Genomic DNA, 17,868 nt, shown 5'->3' on the forward strand with positions numbered 1-17,868 from the left:
GGTAGTCCTGAGGCATGGTTTTCCGAGAGAGAGAAAGAAAGAGAGAATTAGAGAGAGCATACTTAAATTCACACAGGACACCGGATAAGACAGGAGAAGTACTCCAGATATAACAGACTGACCCTAGCCCCCCGACACATAAACTACTGCAGCATAAATACTGGAGGCTAAGACAGGAGGGGTCAGGAGACACTGGCCCCATCCGATGATACCCCCGGACAGGGCCAAACAGGCAGGATATAACCCCACCCACTTTGCCAAAGCACAGCCCCCACACCATTAGAGGGATATCTTCAACCACCAACTTACCATCCTGAGACAAGGCCGAGTATAGCCCACAAAGATCTCCGCCACGGCACAACCCAAGGGGGGGGCGCCAACCCAGACAGGAAGATCACGTCAGTGACTCAACCCACTCAAGTAACGCACCCCTCCTAGGGACGGCATGGAAGAGCACCAGTAAGCCAGTGACTCAGCCCCTGTAATAGGGTTAGAGGCAGAGAATCCCAGTGGAGAGAGGGGAACCGGCCAGGCAGAGACAGCAAGGGCGGTTCGTTGCTCCAGAGCCTTTCCGTTCACCTTCACACTCCTGGGCCAGACTACACTCAATCATATGACCTACTGAAAAGAAGTCTTGATGAAGTGTTGATGGATCACAACCTTATTTTCAGTTGATTTGTATTCATTTTTAGTGAACATGGTTTGTGGTCCATTTAGCTTTTGGTGAATTAATATTTCCTATTAGATGACAAGATAATTGATTTATTTTTATTTGAATCTGAAATCATTCAACACAAACGGTTTTGTTTTGTCTAAAGGAAATATTAAATAATGAGAAAATTAATGATTTGATTATTCAAATGTTGTGTTTTTAATTATCGGTTCTGGTTCTGCCTGTGCACCAGTACGTTTTGGCCAATGAATAGTCATGGCTTGCTGACACAGAAAATTATAAATGGGTCGTTCTTCATGTTTTTGATTTGACATATGTAATCGAATAAATGGATAAATGTTATTTATTTTGTAAATATATTATTTTCATTCCTTTGATTTGATGATTGACAGTCACTATAGTGGGTCATGTGCCCAGTCCAAATTGGCCTAGGTCAATGAGAAAGCCACTTTTACATCCCTAAACACTTTAACTTGTAGTCAATATAATTGTGGATAGGCTCAATAACATGCAGCTGATCACCACAAGCTTCAGTGCCTATGAGCTTAGAAAACATAACCGCTTGATTTTACAGGAAAGCACGAATGTCATTCAATATTCCGTTATAGAGACATTTAATCATGGGAAGTCAGCCGCGGACTGGTGAAATTTGCGAGTTCATGATCTACACTGTGGTCATGACCCATGGGGAACAGTTTCTAGTTTTGCCCATTTCAGGATCTGGACATTTCTGATGAGCCTATAAACTATACTGAACAAAAATATAAACGCAACATCAAACAATTTCAAGTTATATACAGTTCATTTAAGGAAATCAGTCAATTGAAATAAATGCATTCGGGCCTAATCTATGGATTTCACATGACTGGGCAGGGGCACAGCCATTGGTGGGCCTGGGAGTGCATAGGCCCACCCACTTGGGAGCCAGGCCCAGCCAATCAGAATGAGTTTTTCCCCACAAAAGGGCTTTATAACAGACAGAAATATGGAGGTCCTGGGCTGGCGTGGTTACGCATGGTCTGTGATTGTGAGGCCAGTTGGACGTACTGCCAAATTCTCAAAAATGATGTTGGAGGCGGCGTATGGTTGAGAAATGAACATTACATTCTCTGGCAACAGCCCTGGTGGACTTTCCTGCAGTCAGCATGCTAATTGCACACTCCCTCAACTTGAGACATCTATGCCATTGTGTTGTGTGACAAAACTGCACATTTTAGAGTGGCCTTTTATTGTCCCCAGCACAAGGTGCACCTGTGTAATGATCATGCTGTTTAATCAGCTTCTTGATATGCCACACCTGTTAGGTTGACGTATTATTTTGGCAAAGGAGAAATGCTCACTAACATGGATGGTAACACATTTGTGCACAATTTTAGTTAAGTAAGCTTTTTGTGCATATGGAACTTTCTGGTATCTTTTATTTCAGCTCATGAAACATGGGACCAACACTTTACATGTTGCGTTTATATTTTCATTCAGTATACATCAATAATTAGGTATGATATAAAAACTGAGCTCTGTCCACGGACCTATGAGCATATGACGTGTCCTTTGAAACTCTCCGATGCGCCACCAAGCGTTTTTAAAAGGCGCTGCATTGTCAATCTGATGTCTGCACTGGCTGTGCAGCATTTAAGGTGATATGGCCTCTGCAGAAGTCAGGGCAATCATACTTCTTGCACTTCGCGGAGCATAGTAGAGCTTTTGTGAAGGAAGTTGTCAAGGAAGTGAGTTTGTGTTTATACAGGACTTCCCGCCCTCACCTACCATCAACCAACCATGTCAATGCGGAGCTATACGGAGCCCTCCGCATTGTTACAAAATTTGAGAGGCGCACAGCGATGCGGTACAGAGCTCAATTTGTTATCTGCATGCCTCCAGAGGCTCCGCAATTGCGTCACCCCGTCCATATTGCAAGCATAAATTGGCTTTTTAAAAATGTACTTATTTTTTTAAACCTTTATTTAACTTTAAGGCGCTGCATGGTCAATCCAACATCTTCATTGGCCGTGCAGCATTTACGGTGATATGGATGCAATATGGACGCAATTTTCGTCACACCATCCACATGGACCTCCGACCACACGTCGGGTCTCTCCTGGACGGCGTCACCTTCAGTGATAGTTTTGGGGAAAAGTGCCTCAGTTCGACAACCAAGTTGGCAATGCTATTAGGCTATGGTTTACAATGTATATCTATTAAAATATGCTGTTACAGTGCAGGGGTGCAGATGCCACATAGCTGGATGGGGGACGTCAGATACATTACTTTCCAGGGATTTGGGATGTTGGTATTTTTGCAGTAGCCTAGCCTTGATTTTCAGGTAAATGTTTAGTGGAAATATAGGCTACTGGGCGATTAGCCTACAATACGAAAAAGCCACTATTGAATAGGCCAAACGTATAGCCTATCCATTTAGTTAAATTAATGATTGAGGACGGGGTTTATGTAGTATATCATGGTGTCCATCTCTATACCAGTGGTGTCGGTCAAGCGGTAATGCATCCATAGGCATATTGAGAACTGTGCATCTGGCCCGCTTGAGGCTGGTCTCAAATGCTACATTGATTTAGGACCTATGCCCTCCGCCGATGGGTTACATAGGCCAACCTGTGGTAGGCTATGGATTGTATAACTGCACAATCATTATTTAAATGCAGTGTTTTTCCAGGCTTGTGTTCATATATAGGCCTATGCATAAGCGCTAATATGCGTATGTGGGTTTTGAATTTATCATCACCTTAGGAAGCTCATTCCATTTAGTTGTTTTAGGCATTGAAGCAACATCCACAACGGCCATGTTTTCACTCAGTTTCAACCTGTTGAACTTAATTCTTCACATTGATCAATCAGAGTGAGCTGAGTTTTAAAAACAGTTATGATAAGTGTTTGTGATTTTCGATGCATTTGTATTGATGTCAGTGGTTAGAGGGACAATAGCGCCCTGAGTACCAGGCCTTTAGCGACCTGATGGTTGATAAACAACGCATGTCCAGAGTGCATAAGAGGAGATTATCATGACTCAACTGGTCACCTGGAATTTTACTGTGGTCATGACAAGTGGTGGAAACAGTACCCCATACCTCATACTTGAGTGAAATTAAAAATACCTTAATAAAAAAATTACTAAAGTGAAAGTCACCCAGTAAAATACTACTTGAGTTAAAGTCTAAATATTTGGTTTTAAATATACTCATGTATCAAAAGTAAATGTAGTTGCTAAAATATACTTAAGTATCAAAAGTAAAAGTACGAATAATTTAAAATTCCTTATTAAGCAAACCAGACGGCACAATTTTCTTGTTTTTATTTATTTATGGATAGCCAGGGTCACACTCCAACACTCAGACATAATTTAAAAACAAAGCATTTTTGTTTAGTGAGTCTGCCAGATCAGAGGCAGTAGGGATGACCAGGGATGTTCTATTGATAAGTGTGAACTGGACCATTTCTGTCCCGCTAAGCATTCAAAATGTAATGAGTACTTTTGGGTGTCAGGGAAAATGTATGGAGTAAAAAGTGCATCTTTAGCAATGTAGTGAAGTAAAAGTTGTTAAATATAAATGGTAAAGTACAGATACCCCAAAAAATGACTAAAGTAGAACTTTAAAGTATTTTTTACTTAAGTACTTTACACCACTGCTCATGACTGCCGGTGTGGCTGTAATATGCGGTCTCCGCAACAGCCCTAGCAGCCACCACAATGCTTGCCATTTAAATGTAAGAGTGGTACTCAGTGATGTTGTGGTGGATTTGCCCCAAACATAAGACTTTGTATTCTGGACAAAAAGTTAATTTCCTTGCCACGTTTTTACTTTAGTGCCTTATTGCAAACAGAATGCATGTTTTGGAATATTTTTTATTCTGTACAGGCTTCCTTCTTTTCACCTTCATTTATGTTAGTATTGTGGAGTAACTAAAATGTTGATCCATCCTCAGTTCTCTCCTATCACAGCCATTCAACTCTGTCACCGTTTTAAAATCACCATTGGCCTGCTGGTGAAATCCTGAATTTATTAAGGCTTGCCATAACAAAAGGGTTGAATACGTATTGACTCAAGACAACTTTTAATTTTTTATCAATTAATTTCTAAAAATATTCCACTTTGACATTATGGGGTATTGTGTGTAGATCAGAGACACACAATCTCAATTGAATCCATTTTGAATTCAGGCTGTAACAACAAAATGTGGAACAAGTCAAGGGGTGTGAATACTTTCTGAAGGCAGTGAAATGTGTTGATGTTCATTTTACATGCAACCACTATAACAACAAACTACAGTATGATATGCGGCTGTGCATGTTTTCTGTGTTTTTCTTACATTTTTAAGATGATTTTTATTGGGATATTTTACAATTACCAAGACAGTAGGAAAATGAGTGACAGGGAGACAGGGTGGCGAACCCAGGTGTTTGGGTGGCACTAATAGCATATGCCTTGATGTCTGGCACATTACCGCTAAACCACGACGTTAGCATTACTGCGTTAGTTTTATGTCACAATCTATAATGCGATGCTTGAGATTAAACAGGTTCAGCTACCAGGAATTGAAGTTCTTCCTGATAGCCCATTTCCTGGATCCAAGTAGAGACCTCATCTCAGCAGTGCTAGAATGGTATGCACGCAGTGCGGTGTTATACATGGCAACTCACAGTAGCTGTCCTTTATAAAATGCATTACGTGGCCACAGTATGTATGTTTGCTGCATTAATTTAATCTCTAACAATTTGTTATTACCTCTTTGCTACTATTTGCCGTACCAGGCGGTGACACAGCCCGACAGTAAGCTCTCAATTGTGCATCTGTAAAAGCTTGTGAGGGTTTTAGTTGACAAGCCAAATTTCTTCAGCCTCCTGAGGTTGAAGAGCCGCTGTTAATGAAATGTGTTGTTTCAAGCAACTACATTCATTTTCTAGTGCATTTCTTTAATTTAATTCATACATTACATCGGTCCAAAAATAATGATTACACACACACTAACACAAACACTGACTGCTACAGTAGCTTAATGACATGTACAAACACACGGGTGTGATGATTCTACCGTTATCCATGCAGCGGACGCTCAACCGGTGTGATTAGAACATTAGAAACGTCTCGTTACAATTGACACATCAGTCAGCATTTGAGCTGGCCACACAGTTTTTTCACAAACATTTTCCTCAATGTGAGTTGTTCATTTTTTGATGCAGATGTTCAGACGTAGCAGTTCTCATCCAAATCGGAAAATGTAGGCTACATTAGTCTGAGGAAAGCTGCTGTAATATTTAATTCTGGGGGGAATAGCCCTAGCCCTCACCCTCCAATCCAACAGGTCCAAGACGTGCTCAACGGGATTGAGATCCGGGCTCTTCGCTGGCCATAGCAGAACACTGACATTCCTGTCTTGCAGGAAATCACGCACAGAATGAGCAGTATGGCTGGTGGCATTGTCATGTTGGAGGGTCATGTCAGGATTAGCCTGCAGGAAGGGTACCACACGAGGGAGGAGGATGTCTTCCCTGTAACGCACAGCTTTGAGATTGCCTGCAATGATAAGCTCAGATGATGCTGTGACACACCGCCCCAGACCATGACGGACCCTCCACCTCCAATTCGATCCCGCTCCAGAGTACAGGTCTTGGTGTAACGTTCATTCCTTCAATGATAAAGGCGAATCCGAACATCACCCCTGGTGAGACAAAACCGCGACTCGTCAGTGAAGAGCACTTTTTGCCAGTCCTGTCTGGTCCAGTGACGGTGGGTTTGTGCCCATAGACGACGTTGTTGCCGGTGATGTCTGGTGAGGACCTGCCTTACAACAGGCCTACAAGCCCTCAGTCCAGCCTCTCTCAGCCTATTGCGGACAGTCAGAGCACTGATGGAGGGATGGTGCGTTCCTGGTGTAACTCGGGCAGTTGTTGCCATCCTGTACCTATCCCGCAGGTGTGATGTTCTGATGTACCGATCCTGTGCAGGTGTTGTTACACGTGGTCTTCCACTACGAGGACGATCAGCTTGTCCGTCATGTCTCCCTGTCTTAGGACATTGCAATTTATTGCCCTGGCCACATCTGCAGTCCTCATGCCTCCTTGCAGCATGCCTAAGGCACGTTCACGCAGATGAGCAGGGACCCTGGGCTCTTTCTTTTGGTGTTTTTCAGTCAGTAGAAAGGCCTCTTTAGTATCCTAGGTTTTCATAACTATGACTAATTGCCTACCGTCTGTAAGCTGTTAGTGTCTTAACGACCGTTCCACAGGTGCATGTTCATTCATTGTTTATGGTTCATTGAACAAGCATGGGAAACAGTGTTTAAACCCTTTAGAATGAAGATCTGCGAAGTTGTTCGAATTTTTACGAATTATCTTTGAAAGACAGGGTCCTGAAAAAGGGACGTTTATTTTTTTGTTGAGTTTATATACAGTGCATTCGGAAAGTATTCAGACACCTTGACTTTCTCCTCATTTTGTTACCTTACAACCTTACAAGACTCAAGGCTGTAATCATTGCTTCAACAAAGTACTGAGTAAAGGGTCTGAATACTTATGTAAATGTAATATTTCAGTTTAGAATTGTTTTATACATTTGCAAAAATATCTAAAAACCTGTTTTTGTTTTGTGATTATGTGGTATTGATGAGGAAAAAAACTATTTAACTCATTTTAGAATAAGGCTGTAACATAAGAAAATGTGGGAAAAGTCCAGCTCTGAATACTTTCCGAATGCACTGTATAATGACGAGGTGCTCATGTCTCTGCCCTAACGTTGTCCCAAAGGCGGGAAGGCAGGCAATAACCTTAGGTACAAAATAAGCCAATAGAAACACATTGGGCTTATTTTGGACAGTTTTGGAGATGGATAGTAAAACCTGCTTTGCCTCTTCCTCTCTGGTGATACCCAGAATGCATTGAATTATGTCAACCAACATGGCTCCACACATAGCCGGCAAATATCTTAGCATAATCAATACAACATTTTAGTATTTTACACACGTGTCCATTACAATCTATGCAAGAATCGGAATGCATGATTTATCACCACTACTTGAAAATGTGAATAAAAAACAGTAAATAAAGAAATGATTACCACACAAACCATGTTGATAGTTATTTATTGATACAAGTGGTGTGTGTTACTGTTATTCTACTGGTGATTTGACGCAACGGATGGTTGGTTTACGTTTCTACCATTGTGGCTAGATGGAGTTGCTAGGCCTAAAATGTCTCTATCTAGTGGATGCGTCAGGGACAACAGTTGTTGACAACTGTAGCATTGTAGCTAAGCCTAACCCTTTTCCTAACCTAACCTCATTCTCTTAACCTCGTACGACAATTGGTACAGCAGACCCACGCTCTTCCAGCATCTTCCAGTTCAAGGACAACGGTCGACAGCTGGCAGTAAAGTGGCATGACAAACGAGACGTCCATGTCCTTTCCACTGTCCATACAGCAACCATGTCAGACATGATAAACAGCTTTGTGGAATGCCATTGGGAAAATGCCAGGTGGTATAAGAATATATTTTTCCATCTGATCGACACTGCTGTCTTCAATGGCCACATAATTTACAGTCGGCTAACAGGTGAGATGATTACTGAACAAGTTATTTTTTGTACTTGGATATACAATTCACATACAAATAACATACAGTTCCATTATACAATTATATTGACAATATCTCACCCACCTGCCCACTCACTTATCCTCTCCACCCACTCTCCCCCATAAGTGAGGTGATTACCTACCAAAAGTACAGAGAGAACCTCATGAGAGAGCTGCTGGAGGAGCACCACACCCCTCAAAGTCCATCCACTTAGGGCCATCCTGCTGTAGACAATCCCCTACACCTCACTGCATAGCATTGTCCCTCCGAAGTCCCTCAAACTGGTGCTCAAGGCAGTCGCACACGGAGGAACTACAAAGTCTGCCTGTCTGGCACCAGGCGAAGGTAGCAGAGGAGGTTGACAAAGAAAATGTGTTTAGTTAGTGACACGACCCTGTGTGTTGCACCATGCTTTGGTGAGTACCATACGCTCAAGCACTATTGAGCACATCTGCAGAAATTACTGACGGACTGACTTGACAGGTGATCTGCCATGGTACTATACCTTTAGGGGTGGGAATGAATATTGGTTGTGCATATTAATAAGTTGTCAGTCTTTTCTTGCAGTTTTTTTCCTCTAGTAAAACTTTTTGTTCTGTTGTTCAACCACGACCAATACTTAAATAAAATAGACAACCATTACATATAGGCCTATGTCTTTATGTTTTTTTCCTGTAGAAAAACTGTAAATGAGTGTATGTTCAAACAGTATGTTGCTGGCATCAATCTCAAGAAAGATGTCCGTTTCCAGTTATGATGTTGACAAATAATGTTCAACATGTGTGTGGTTTCTGAAAGTACAGAATAAAGGAGAATTATAATCAGAATACAATATCAAGATACAGCAATAAAACAATATTACAATGAAGTAACATAACACAGCTATAAAAATGATAAGTTGCATTGACAAAATCACAATTATGAATGATATAAAACACAGTAAGAAACGGTGATGGTGTTGGAGGTGTACCCCCACAAGTGCAAGCTGGGCTACACCGAGGTGGAGTACCTGGGCTAACAAGCCCCAATATTTTTTTTTTGCTGCCATTAGGTAATGGCTGGTCCCCGAACCAAGAGGCAGGTGAAGTCGTTCCTGGGGTTAACAATCTACTACAGTCGATTTGCCGCATTAGCTTCTCCCCTCGCATACCTAATGAAGGTACGCCCCAGATGGTGAGATGGACGGAGGACACAGAGGCGGCGTTCCAGGCCCGGAAGGAAGTGCTATGTTCGCACCCGGTACTCGTTACCCCGGACTTCTCAAAACACCTCCTGGTCAAGAAAGACACGTCTGACACAGGGGTTGGGGCCGTCTTGTCCCAATAGCAGGAAGGCGAGGAGCACCCCATGATGTATGTCAGCAGGAAGCTCCTCCCGAGGGAGAAGAAGGACTCAATTGTCGAGAAGAAGTGCCTCGCCGTGAAGTGGGCACTGGACACCCTCAAGCATTACCCCCTCGGGAGGAAGTTTACCCTGATCATTGACCATGCCCCCCTTGTCTGGATGGCAAGAGGTAAGGACATGAGGAATGATCGTGTCACCCGCTGGTTCCTGTCCTTACAGCAATTCTCTTTCTCTGTCATCCACAGGGCCCAGCACGTCAATGTGTACGCCTCTCCAGGAGGGACATAAATAGAGCCCTGATCATGTCTCCCTCCCGGTCAGGGCTAAGGGGGGGGGGGGTTGTATCCCGGGAGGTTTACCCGGGGGTTGGTGATTGGCCTTCCTCTGACACCGCCTGGTATTGAGGTCCTGGATGGCGGGAAGCTTGGCCCCAGTGATGTACTGGGCCGTACGCACTACCCTCTGTAGTGCCTTGCAGTCGGAGGCCGAGCAGTTGCCATACCAGTCTCCTGAGGGGGAATAGGCTTTGTCGTGCCCTCTTCACGACTGTCTTAGTATGTTTGGACCATTCTAGTTTGTTGGTGATGTGGACACCAAGGAACTTGAAGTTTTCAACCTGCTCCACTGCAGCCCCATCGATGAGAAAGGGGGCGTGCTCGGTCCTCCTTTTCCTGTAGTCCACAGTCATCTCCTTAGTCTTGATCACTTTGAGGGAGAGGTTGTTGTCCTGGCACCACATGGCCAGGTCTCTGGCTTCCTCCCTATAGGCTGTCTCATCATTGTTGGTGATCAGGCCTACCACTGTTGTGTCATCGGCAAACTTGATGATGGTGTTGGAGGCGTGCCTGGCCATGCAGTCATGAGTGGACAGGGAGTACAGCAAGGGACTGAGCATGCACCCCTAAGGGGCCCCCGTGTTGAGGATCAGCGTGGCGGATGTGTTGTTACTTACCCTTACCACCTGGGGGCGGCTCGTCAAGAAGTACAGGATCCAGTTGCAGAGGGAGGTGTTTAGTTCCAGGGTCCTTAGATTAGAGATGAGCTTTGAGGACACGAATAGCATTCTCACATAGGTGTTCCTTTTGTCCAGGTGGGAAAGGGCAGTGTTGAGTGAAATAGAGATTTCGTCATCTGTGGATCTGTTGGGGCGGTATGCAAATTGGAGTGGGTCTAGGGTTTCTGGAAGAATGGTGTTGATGTGAGCCATGACCAGCCTTTCAAAGCACTTCATGACAACAGACGTGAGTGCTACGGGTCTGTAGTCATTTAGGCAGGCTACCTTAGTGTTCTTGGGCACCGGGCCGATGGTGGTCTGTTTGAAACATGTTGGTATTACAGACTCAGGCAGGGACAGGTTGAAAATGTCAGTGAAGACACTTGCCAGTTGGTCAGTGCATGCTCGCCATACACGTCCTGGTAATCCGTCTGGCCCTGCGGCCTTGTGAATGTTGACCTGTTTAAAGGTCTTAATCAGACGAGCTACGGAGAGCGTGATCCCACAGTCATCCAGAACAGCTGATGCTCTCATGCATGCTTTAGTGTTACTTGCCTCAAAAGCGAGCATAGAAGTAATTTAGCTCGTCTGGTAGGCTCGTGTCACTGGGCAGCTCGCGGCTGTGCTTCCCTTTGTTGTCTGTAATAGTTTGCAAGCCCTGCCACATCCAACGAGCGTCGGAGCCGGTGTAGTGCGATTCAATCTTTGTCCTGTATTGACGCTTTGCCTGTTTAATGGTCGGAGGACATAGCAGGATTTATTTGAAGCATCCGGGTTAGAGTCCCGCTCCTTGAAAGCGGCAGCTCTACCCTTTAGCTCAGTGCGGATGTTGCCTGTAAACCATGTCTTCTTGTTGGGGTATGTACGTACGGTCACTTTGGGGACGACGTCATCGATGCACTTGTTGATGAAGCCAGTGACTGATGTGGTGTACTCCTCAATGCCATCGGAAGAATCCCGGAACATATTCCAGTCTGTGCTAGCAAAACAGTCCTGTAGTTTAGCATCTGCTTCATCTGACCACTTTCTTTGACTGAGTCACTGGTGCATCCTGCTTTAGTTTTTGTTTGTAAGCAGGAATCAGGAGGATAGAATTATGGTCAGATTTGCGAAATGGAGGGCGAGGGAGAGCTTTGTACATGTCTCTGTGTGTTGTCTAAAGGTGGTCTAGAGTTTTTTTCCCCTCTGGTTGCACATTTAACATGCTGGTAGAAATGAGGTAAAACGGATTTGCATTAAAGTCCTTGGCCGGGGCCTCCCGGGTGGCGCAGTGGTCTAGGGCACTGCATCGCAGCGCCAGCTGTGCCACCAGAGATTCTGGGTTCGCGCCCAGGCTCTGTCGCAGCCGGCCGCGACCGGGAGGTCGCTAATATACAACAGCCAAGGGCTGTTCTTAAACACGACGCAACCTGGAGTGCCTGGACACAGCCCTTAGCCGTGGTATATTGGCCATATATCACAAACCCCCAAAGAGCCTTATTGCTATTATAAACTGGTTACCATCGTAATTAGAGAAGTAAAAAAATATATTGTGTCATAGGTGGTATATATATACCACAGCTGTCAGACAATCAGCATTCAGGGCCTGAATCACCCAGATTATATATATATATATTTTTTTCAACCTAGGCAGGAAACACACCTCCTAAGCCCAGTGAATATTCTATTAGGAGCCGTGTATGAAAAAAATCAGACGAGCTATATATATATATATATATACACACACAATTTTAAAAATATATATATATATTTTTTCGTTATTACATTTCCAATTTTGACACAATAAATTAGAAAACAAGTTGTTTTCCGTTTTTCCACTTGTTTTGAGTAGGAATTCAAAATAATTAAATGTATTCACGGATCTTTCTGACACATTTTCGGTTTTATTGGTGACCCACTCTTTGATAGTATGCACATCCTTCTCATGGTGTGGCTTTAAAATATTTATTTCATTATTCTGGAGAAAAAAATCTAGCCAGAACATGACTGTTTTCAGCACCTGAATATCTTTTGCCAGGTTCAGTACTGGCAGCACTGTATTTTGTCATTCGCCGGAGCCAAAATGATGTCTACTGCGTCATAATTAAGAACTTTGATGAACTCATTTCCCCTTGTGTTTCTTCAATGGTGTTGTTGCAGGGGTGGAACGAAAAGACGCGTCCTTTCACTCCTATTATGTTGAAAAAGGCGTAGACCACAAGTTTAATGACGTCTTACATACCCAATAAAATATCACAATGGGTGTGGCCAACATTGAACGATAGTCCCCTTCTGCAATCAAAACTGTACTTTCCAGATCACGTTGTGGTACCTAAAACATTTTTGCGGCGTATTCGCCCTTTGTGACAATGTCGGCAGATTATGAAGAGAGGTAAAGAGCCTAGCAATTTTTTTATTATAACCAGTTATACGTTGATATAATAACACTGTCAGTCCAGGAATTCCATGATTTTTTCCCCGCTATAAAATGCAGCATGCAATTTTATCTAGCTTGCGTTAGCGATTTCCTTGTGCTGTCGTTTTAGTGCAACGTTAGCAACTGTAAACTAGCTTCTGGTAGTCTGGTTGGAGTTGCTAGACATGTCTCTAACGCCAAGCCGTTTGCACATTTTATCACGTTATAACATGTTAACTAGCTAGTTAGCGAATATTGTGCCATGAATTGTAAACACTGATTTGCTGGTCAGCTCACGAATTGACTGACTTTGAAGGCGAACTGCTAATCGGTTAACTAAAATAGTTAGCTACCGTTACCTAACGTTAGCTATAATTTGGCAGGCGAACACCAGACAGAGGTTGCGGGAAAATGGTGGCCTGTCTCACCACCAGCGAGCCCCGCAATCGTGCACAAATTATGTTCTGCCCCAGTGAGTGTCTTTAGTCATGTTTAGCTACATTAGCTAACGGACGTTGTCTAATAATCCCAAAACTCGAGCTAATTTGCTAGATAATTTAGTGTCTAACGTTAGCTGGCTAACGTTACATTTCTTAGCTACCCCAAATGTTAACGTTATGTGTACGAGTTTGTACAAAATGGAAGGATTTGCTATCGGATAGGCCATTTGATTTACTGTTAGTATTTGGCTAATTTCAGCTAAATTAGTATGATTATCCCTGCTGAATGTGTAGTAGTGACGTTTTGCAAGCTAGCTACTAGTAGTAGGCTATGCGTTTAATCACGGGGTTTAAATTTCCACTGACGCCTAGCCAGCGAACCCCCACCAATTTTGTTATCCACAATGATCACTCGTGTTGTTCTCTTCAAAACCTCTGTCTGAACACAATAAACTGTATTTGTGTGGGCGTGTCTAAATCGTCTGCATTGGGAAGACGTGATCAAATGTATCAGAAAACACGTTTCCATCCACCGTTTTTATGTGAGTAAAGTCATTAAAAAAACATAAGTGTGATGGAAACAGGAAGTTGTTGGTACAATGCTATAAATGTCAACAGACTACCAATATGTTTGTGTCTGTAAAATGTATCATGTGACGAATTGCGGTGGAAACGTTTTCTTTCACAATTGTTGCTAGAATAACCATGTGTAGGTGCATTTCAGGGGTTATGGTTCTGTCACTGTGTACGGTTACATGCACACAATGAGATTATTGTGGATAGTCGGATTAATATAATATTTCGATTAAAACGTTTACATGCTTTGCACGAACGATTTCCCTAACAATCCTATTTACATGGACATATTTTCATGATAGATGCCGGTGCAAATAAACGTTCTACCACAGCGACCATGCTATTTTTGGGTAGCATATTTGATTGAGTTTAGACATAAAGTTTGTATGTGAAAACTACTTCCATCGCGCGCATGTTGTGTTTGTCCATCCACACCAGACGCGATCAGGACACACAGGTTGAAATATCAAAACGAACTCCGAACGAACTATATTAATTTGGGGACAGGTCGATAAGCATTAAACATTCATGGCAATTTAGCTAGTTTGCTGTTGCTAGCTAATTTGTCCTGGGATATAAACATTGGCATGTTATTTTACCTGAAATGCACCAGGTCCTCTACTCCGACAATTAATCCACAGATAAAAGGGTAAACCAAGTTAGTTTATAGTAATCTCTCCTCCTTCAGTTCTCTTTGGACTTCATATGGCGGTTGGCAACAAACTTTAATGTGCATTACCACCCAAATGGACTTGAGTGTGGACCTCAGTAAATATTTCAATCACCCATGTGGGTATGTGCTCCTAAAAACCAATAAGGAGATGGGAGGAGCAGGACTTGCAGCGCATGAAGCATCACAAATAGAACCAAGTTCTATTGTAGTGCCTGGCAACGCGGATGCTCGTTGATGCGCGGAGCAGTTTGGATGCAATGATTGAATAACATGTATGTGTAAATTTATTTTGCAACACTCGCGCACATCACGTGAGCGGTGTAGTCTTATATCATACATTGGGTGTTTCTCAAAATGCATATTACTGTGCTACAAGCATGCAAATTGGAGCACTGGAGGGTTGGAGTATGAGTCCAAATCAAGGCAACATTTCTTGAAATCAATGGGGCCATTATTTGAGCTGAAGCGAGATAAAATATACTCTGACTAAGGAATGAAATGTTGCCAATTAGTCGACTGGTCATCATTGTTTGGTAGTTTGGCTGTTGGTCGACTGAGATTGTTTTAGTTGAGCTGTAACAAATTTATATGTATATATATACATATATATTTGTTACAGCTCAACTAAAACAATTTTAGTATATATATATATATATGTGACTTGTTATAGCATTTTTCCCCTGATCAATCTACACAATACCCCATAATGACAAAATGAAGAGGTTAAGACATTTTAGCCAATTTATTTAAAAAACTGATATCAAATTTTACATAAGTATTCAGACCCTTTACTCAGTACTTTGTTGAACCACCTTTGGCATCGATTACAGCCTCAAGTCTTCTTAGGCATGATGCTACAAGCTTGGCACACCTGTATTTGGGGAGTTTCTCACATTCTTCTCTGCAGATCCTCTCAAACTCTGTCAGATTGGATGGGGAGCGTTGCTGCACAGCTATTTTCAGGTCTCTCCAGAGATGTTTGATCGTGTTCAAGTCCGGGCTCTGGCTGGGCCACTCAAGGATATTCAGAGACTTGTCCCGAAGCCATTCCCGCATTGCCTTGGCTGTGTGCTTAAGGTTGTTGTCCTGTAGGAAGGTGAACCTTTGCCCCAGTCTGAGGTCCTGTCTCTATACTTCGCTCCGTTCGTTGTTCCCTCGATCCTGACTAGTCTCCCAGTCCCTGTGTAACAGTATAACTTTACGGCGTCCCCTCGCCCCAACACGGGCGCGAACCAGGGACCCTCTGCACACATCAACAACAGTCACCCACGAAGCATCGTTACCCATCGCTCCACAAAAGCCGCGGCCCTTGCAGAGCAAGGGGCAACACTACTTCTAGGTTTCAGAGCAAGTGACGTAACTGATTGAAACGCTATTAGCGCGTACCCGCTAACCATTTCACATCCGTTACACTCAACCCCCTTTCAACCTCTTCCTTTTCCGCAGCAACCAGTGATCCGGGTCAACAGCATCAATGTAACAGTATAACTTTAAACCGTCCCCTCGCCCATACCCGGGCGCGAACCAGGGACCTTCTGCACACATCAACAACAGTCACCCAAGAAGCGTCGTTACCCATCGCTCCACAAAGGCCGCGGCCCTTGCAGAGCAAGGGGCAACACTACTTCTAGGTTTCAGAGCAAGTGACGTAACTGATTGAAACGCTATTAGCGCGTACCCGCTAACCATTTCACATCCGTTACACCTGCCGCTCAAAAACATCCCCACAGCATGATGCTGCCACCACCATGCATCACCATAGGGATGGTGCCAGGTTTCCTCCAGATGTGACACTTGGCTTTCAGGCCAACGAGTACAATCTTGGTTTCATCAGAACAGAGAATCCTTGACTTTTTTCATATTTTGTTACGTTACAGCCTTATTCAAAAATGAATTACATAACATTTCCTCATCAATTTATACACAATACCCCAAAATGACAAAGTGAAAACAGGTTTAGATTTTTTTGCACATTTATATATATTTTTTTGTTGAAATACCTTATTTAAATAAGTATTCAGACCCTTTGCTATGATACTTGAAATTGAGGTCAGGTGCATCCTGTTTCCATTGCTCATCCTTGAGATGTTTCTACAACTTGATTGGAGTCCACCTGTGGTAAATTCTATTTATTGGTCATGATTTGGAAAGGAACACACCTGTCTATGTAAGGTCCCACAGTTGACAGTGCATGTCAGAGCAAAAAACCAAGCCATGAGGTCGAAGAAATTGTCCGTAGAGCTCCGAGACAGGATTGTGTCGAGTCACAGATCTGGGGAAGGGTACCAAAACATTTCTGCAGCATTGAAGGGCCCCAAGAACACAGTGGCCTCCATAATTCTTAAATGTAAGAAGTTTGGAACCACCAAGACTCTTCCTAGAGCTGGCCAGCCGGCCAAACTGAGCAATTGGGGTAGAAGGGCCCTGACCAAGAACCCTATGGTCACTCTGACAGAGCTCTAGAGTTCCTCTGTGGAGATGGGAGAACCTTCCAGAAGGACAACCATCTCTGCAGCACTCCACCAATCGGGCCTTTATGGTAGAGTGGCTAGACAGAAGTCACTCCTCAGTAAAAGGCACATGACAGCCCGCTTGGAGTTTGCCAAAAGGCACCTAAAGACTCTTAGACCATGAGAAACAAGATTCTCTTGATGAAACCAAGACTGAAGAAAAGAAACCAAGACTGTTTTTCAGCGGCAGGGACTGGTAGACTAGTCAGGATCGAGGCAAAGATGTGACTAGTCAGGATCGAGGCAAAGATGTTCATCTTTGCCTCGATCCTGACTAGTCTACCAGTCCCTGCCGCTGAAAAACACCCACACAGCATGATGCTGCAACCACCATGCTTCACAGTAGGGTCACTCTGGTACAGAGAGATCCTTGATGAAAACCTACTCCTGAGCGTGCAGGACCTCAGACTGGGCGAAGGTTCACCTTCCAACAGGAGAATGACCCTAAGCACACAACCAATACAGCGCAGGAGTGGGTTCTGGACAAGTCTCTGAATGTCCTTGAGTGGCCCGCCAGAGCCCGGACTTGAACCTGATGGAACATCTCTGGAGAGACCTGAAAATAGCTGTGCATAATGCTCCCCTTCCAACCTTGAGAGGATCTTCAGAGAAGAATGGGAGAAACTCCCCAAATACAGGTGTGCCAAGCTTGTAGCGTTCATACCCAAGAAGACTCAAAG

At 43.5% G+C, this 17,868-nt stretch overlaps 1 protein-coding gene across 1 annotated transcript in view; it reads left to right on the plus strand.

Moving 5' to 3' along the window:
* Positions 1–12,889: 12,889 nt before the first annotated feature.
* Positions 12,890–17,868, plus strand: part of LOC120057365 (eukaryotic initiation factor 4A-I) — a 36,757-nt gene continuing 31,778 nt past the window's right edge. Inside the window, exon 1 of the mRNA XM_039005958.1 lies at positions 12,890–12,965. Coding sequence (XP_038861886.1) covers positions 12,943–12,965 — 23 coding nt within the window. The 5' untranslated portion in view covers positions 12,890–12,942. The remainder of the gene's footprint in view (positions 12,966–17,868) is intronic.

This window comes from Salvelinus namaycush, chromosome 12, assembly GCF_016432855.1.
Source record: "Salvelinus namaycush isolate Seneca chromosome 12, SaNama_1.0, whole genome shotgun sequence".
Classification (NCBI taxonomy): domain Eukaryota; kingdom Metazoa; phylum Chordata; class Actinopteri; order Salmoniformes; family Salmonidae; genus Salvelinus; species Salvelinus namaycush.